At 39.8% G+C, this 6,076-nt stretch overlaps 1 protein-coding gene across 1 annotated transcript in view; it reads left to right on the plus strand.

The window, feature by feature from the left end:
* Positions 1-5,388, plus strand: part of LOC110083574 (60 kDa lysophospholipase) — an 87,442-nt gene extending 82,054 nt beyond the window's left edge. Inside the window, exons 15-16 of the mRNA XM_072986731.2 lie at positions 433-493; positions 2,357-5,388. Of these exons, the coding sequence (XP_072842832.1) occupies positions 433-489 (57 nt within the window). The 3' untranslated portion in view covers positions 490-493; positions 2,357-5,388. The remainder of the gene's footprint in view (positions 1-432; positions 494-2,356) is intronic.
* Positions 5,389-6,076: the final 688 nt, after the last annotated feature.

Here is a 6,076-nt window from a genome sequence, read left to right on the forward strand (position 1 = left end):
ATCTGCATTGACAAAGGTTCACCACTCATGTCCTAGAGAAAAAATAGAATGACTTAGGAATGTTGTAGATACCCAGTGTGGTGTAGTGAATACAGTGATGGACTAGGATTCTGAAGACCTGGATTTGAATCCTTGCTCAGCCATGAAAAGTCACTAGGTTGTGGAACTGGTAAATATCTCACTTATCTTGACAGCCCTATTAGGGTTGCTATAAGTCAGTTTCAGCTTGATGGCACATAACAACAAGATCCATTTTTAGGGGAAGCAGAGCCTCCCTTGAAGAGTGAGGCGTATATGTTAGTGCCTGTGTTTTGAGAACAATATGATTTTATATGTGCACGATTGTGTCTATGTATATATGTTGAACATGTACATATGCAGCTATGTATAAATCATACAATGGCATTAATTGTTACTCCAATATTTTTATAGGCCAGGACTGCAGGGCACACAAAAGTTGTGGAATTTTTCAGTCAGTTGGGACTCTAATACGGTAAGGCTTTTTCAGAAAGGGTTTTTCCTGGACTGTGTATGTTATCATGGTTTTGCCGTTGACTTCCAAGGAACCTTTAAGCAAATAGGTAAAGATAAAGGTCCCCCTTGACATTCTTAAGCCAGTCGTTCATCTGAGTTGGGCATGAAACTCAACCTTAAAGAATACACCCTGCCTTGAACAACATTTTTAAAAGGAGAACTAAGAAACTTGAGGAGCTGCCTTCTTCTTCTGGGTCAGGCCATTGGCTCATCCAACCCAATATCATCAGTGCTGAGCAGCAGCAGCAGCTGTCCAGTTTTTTAGGCAGGATTCTCCTTTCTAACCATACCCAAAGACCTCTAGTGTTCATTGATGGTCTCCCATTTGAGTATTAATCAAGCGCAATTCAGAGTGCTGGTCTTTAGCCTATAAAGCCCTAAATGGCTTGTGTCCAAGCCAAAGGACCACATCCCCCTTTATCACTCTTCCTGAGTGTTAAGACCATCAGGAGAGGCCTTTCTCTTGGTTCCACCCCCTCCGCAGGTGCATTTGATGGGGACAAGGGAGAGGGCCTTCTCTGTTACTGCTCCTAGCATCTCTCTTCCATGGCAGACCAGCCTGGCCCCATCCTTGCTATCCTTCCACAAGAAGGCAAATACCTTTCTCTTCAGACCAGCTTTCTCTTAGTGACTGGCTGTCTGAGAGGGTTTTTTTAAATAGATTGTTGTGTCTTGTTGCATTGCATATGTTTTGATGTTGATTTTCTTTACTGTTTTAGGATGGTGTTTGTTTGATTCCTTTGCATACTTACTGTTTTTAGCTTTTAAACATTGTCTTTTACTGATGTAAGCCACCTTGGGTCCTTTTTAAGGAAAATGTGAGAAAATGAAAAAATAATCAGGGCTGGTGCTTTTTAGCTTCCAAAGTCAGATGGGATTCCTTTTCATAATATAGGAACCAGCCCACTGGAACCTGCATCTTTGTTTGGGTAAGGGCAGATGCAGTCTAAAAACAGAGCTCATGGCTCTGGAATGGGAAAATCTGCTCATCCAGATCTGCTCCCACCATCACCTCTAGCCAGCACAGCAAATTGATTAGTGAGAGGTTGTGTTGTGACTAGTACTGTGATTCACCATGACTTTCTCTTCATTATAACATTGTACACTTGGTGGTAAACCTGGGGTTGTTGCTGTGAAATGTGTGAAAGAATTTTGTATTGCCATTTAACTAGGCAGGGTGTGAAATCTCCCTTGGCATTTCAAATTATCTGAAATATGTTTCCATGTTCAAAAGAAACATTTGAAAGTAACTACTTGTTACTCATTACAACTTAGGTGTTATTGGTTATACTGAAAAGTAATTTTGTTAACATTAGTTACATTGCTTAGTCCCCAAAAGTAACTAGTTAAAGTTAACCATATTATTTGTAACTAGTAAATTCCAAGCTGTGTTTAAAACTGTCTCAGCCTCTTGTGGCTCTTGTACTGAGCAAGGAGAGGACCTAGCCTGAAACAGGGGGAAGCACCTCACTTGTCCAGCCCATGAACTGCCCGTTATCTTAATAAAGTACTGTATTAATTTTTAGCAAATCACTGTTATAAACAGAAAGGGTTTAAGCAGTTTATTCCACAGGTATTCATGCATACTGGCCAATATTCAACACAACCCTTAAACATCTTGATGAGGAACTGAGAAGTACATTTATCAAATTTATAAACATTTGGAAGAACTGCTAATACCATTAAAAATCCGAGATGGTCTTGAAAGAGTCAAACATCAAGGGGCACTTTTTAAGCTCTAATTGGGAAACAGAGGTGGTAATTTGAAAGAGCTGTAATGAAAAATGCATATCTAATCTATTTTTCTTTTGCTTTTCCTTAGACACTTGGTGTTCCTATCAAGCTGTGAAATAAGGCATATACAGATGCAAGCAATATTGACCAGGCCTGCTTATTGTTTTAGAATTAGAAAAGAGATTTATTGTCTTATGTTTGACATTTTTAAAGAAAAAACATCTAGCTCTTACTAAAGAAAATGTCTTGCCTTTAATATGTAAGGACATAGAACATCATACCCTATTGCCATAGCATCCCATTTGAGTTTAATGATGTTTTCAGGAATATATGTGGAAACATACAACAAACTGCAGTGCTCAAGTTCCATATGAAACTGTACTACAATGAGTCCACCCATAGTATTGTTTGTTGAGATTAGGAGTGGCTTTCACTAGGCATAAATCTGTTCCAGGTCTGCTAGTAGGGATTATATGTACGGAATGCTATGGAAAGTGGACCGATGATCTCCTCTCAAACACACCAGGGTTCTTTGCCATTGAGTTAAGCTCTCTTATTACAGTTGAATGACAGATGTTTTAGGCTAGGAGTTTTGTAATATGAATCAAGAATACAGAAACTAAACTATGCACTTAAATGGTGCAAACAGGGAGAGAATTCTGATCGAAGTTTGGGAAAATTACTTTTAGAATTACAAACTTCATTACCCATGCCAGCTGGGGAACTGGACCTGTTTATTTTGGGGATTCTGGAAGTTGTAGTCCAATAGCAGGCTTGCTGAAAAACAGGAGAAAGGTAATCAGGTTTGCAGAAATATATCGATACCTTTCCCCCCATTGTTCTTTAAATACATGGATTACCTCTCCAGTTATAGGGGAAAAGGCATAACGTCATGCAAACAACACTGAAAAGTATTGAAGAATGTGATTTTTATGGGTACTGTTTTGAGAATTAGCTCATCAAAAACCTAACGATATACATACATACATGTTTGAGAACATGAATATGGAGGAAGGATCCCCTTAAACAGTAAGGGTGTTTGGTGGACACAGACTGAAATCCAGTTGCAAGGCATAATTAGATTAAGCCCATTTCATCAGTGGGGATCTGGTGAGCTAATTTGTCTATTAGTAGGTCTGCTCTATTTGGAACTCCATACCATTCAGCCACAGAATATTCTATAGGAATTGCTAAATAGAAACAGACTTTGAGTAGGGGAAGGCAAAGAGAGTAAAATGGAGTGTTCTGGAAGAGAGCATCATTGGCTAGCTAATTGGCACACTCAACAGGAGCATCAGTAAAACTTGCAAACATCTATCCGAGGGGGCTTGCATCAACATAAATCTGAACAAAGCTTGCAAAAGTTTCTCTCTCTCTTTTGGACTATAGATGCTAAACTATCGCCATTGGATATATAATCCAAAAACCCCATGTTTCCAAGCTTAGTCTATGAGGCATATTTAGAGACTCTTGTGTAGGAAGGAAGGGCCTGTAGGAATTTTGTGAATGTTTTAAAGACTTAGAGATGGGGATGAACTGCTGAACCAGGTTTCGTATCCATCTCTAATAAGATCTGTCACTTTGAGAACTGCTAGGTAGCTCAGTTTTAGGACTCTGGCTGCAGAGCCAGAGGTGGGGAGTTCGATTCTCCATTGGCCTCCTTGACAGCCATTGAACTTGATGATCCATAGGGTCCCTTCCATCTCTGCAGTTCTAAGATTTTTATTATTATGATGACGGTTCATAGGAGACGTCGATGCATCATTGCCTCTAATGATACTGTTGGTTAAATTCTTCCTTACAAACAAATCAACTTCCTCTCAAAATATTTACTGTGTAAATTATTGTGGCTCTTTTCAGCTATGCTTTTCAATAAAATATTTGAAAAATACTAACTGAGCATGGAGTGATTATGTGCTTGGGCATATGGTGTGTGACAATTCATTAGAATGGTCAATTAATAGTAATTGCAGCTACCAATGTTATTTTGTTGGCAAACTAGAGCATCTGCCCAGAGCATATGCTTACTGGATTTTGTAACAGGGCCAGCCCAGGATATTTTGCCGCCTAAGGTAGAACACCCAATGGCATCCCCCTTCTGCAAGTGAAAGTGCACAGCGCTCAAGGCTGGCTGAGTGATTCAGTGCCCGAGCTCTGTGTGTGACGGTGGCAAATTGCCACTGATTTAAAGGTGATTTCAGGATGCACATGACTCATGCGCACTGCAGCAAAGTCACGTGCACCCCAGAATTGCCAAAGGAAGGATTTAATCAGCGGTGATTTGTTTCTGCTGATAGCATCAATACCGTACTATGCAAGAGGATTCAGCCAGATTCTGAAGCAGAAATCTCACATTTGGGAATGAAAACATAATAAATCCAGCAAAATAATAATAATAAAAATGATGAATGAAAAAGGTTCTGCCCTTTCTTGACATTACAGATCAGCCACCTGAGGCAGCTGCTTCACCCTGCCCAAAGCAAAATAATTCTCTGAAGCACTCATGTTTCTGGCCAGCCCACTGACTTTCTGCATATAAACTGATTATATTTACAAGCAATTAAATGGGACTTGGTAGGCAAACATGTCAAAGCTACAGATCCTTTTACTTAGAAAGGCTGATTGGCTTGCAGCGTTGACATTGCTTTACTTATTGTGAGGCATAAAAAGAAATTAACCATAACATTTCATCTTAAACATTTTTTCTTTTTCTTTTCTTTTTATTTATTTTCTTGCCTTGCCTTGCCTCTTGCTTGCTTTCTGATCTTGAAAAGTTATAAAGGCAGGTTTTTAAAACTGGCTGATCTTAACAAGGGCTGGTCCAACATCTTATGGTGTCAGGCAAAAGACAAGATGACAGACCGTTGCATGTACTGAAGAGTCTACGACCTGGTTAATGGGACAGGTGTCATCCATCACACCTGAAGGGAGCAGGCTACTTTAGAAGGTGCAGAGGAGACTGTGTGGCATCCAGAAAACTGTCATCCAGGAGAGGGTAATGACTGGAAGCTGCTAATTCTCCACCACTTTTTGTTGTTAAGGCACCTGCCTTATTCTGCCTAATGGTAGGGCCAGCCCTGCCGATTATTCTCAGCCTGTGATATTTTCCCCTGTCTTTGCAATTGAAAGTAACTGTGATGATCCCAGAAATTTTGTAACTAAAACTGTACAGCAGACATAATGGATTAGGAAATGACCGTGTGGTTGATTACACAAATGGAAGAGTAAAGCAATATCTTTTTGAACCACTAAAAAAAGAGAAGAAAATCAAATTGCGAGCTTTCGTGGGTAAAATCCCACTTCCTCAGGCTGATAACCACCCCTTCATGGATAGTGCAGAAAAAATGTGGGTAAGAATCCCCCCCCAAAAAAATTATAATAATAATAGCAGATGTTCATGCTGAGTCTGCTAATATGAGGTAAGTTCATAGAATCATAAATGATGGAGTTGGATGGAGCCTACTGTGTTTCACCGAAAATAAGACAGGGTCTTATATTAATTTTTGCTCCAAAAACGCATTAAGGCTTATTTTCAGGGGATGTTTTATTTTTCTTCATGTACAACAGTCTACATTTATTCAAATACAGTCATGTCATCTTCTGGTTGCTGCACAATGCTGCACAATGGAGGAGGGTGGGGTTTCACTTAACTGGGGCTTATTTTGGGGTAGGGCATATATTATGAGCATCCTGAAAAATCCTACTAGGTCTTATTTTCGGGAAAACTGGGTATAAGGTCATCAAGTCCAACCCCTCCCTCCCTCAATGCAGGAATCCAAATCAAAGCAGATCTGACAGATCCGTTTTC

This window comes from Pogona vitticeps, chromosome 1 (assembly GCF_051106095.1).
Source record: "Pogona vitticeps strain Pit_001003342236 chromosome 1, PviZW2.1, whole genome shotgun sequence".
Taxonomy (NCBI): domain Eukaryota; kingdom Metazoa; phylum Chordata; class Lepidosauria; order Squamata; family Agamidae; genus Pogona; species Pogona vitticeps.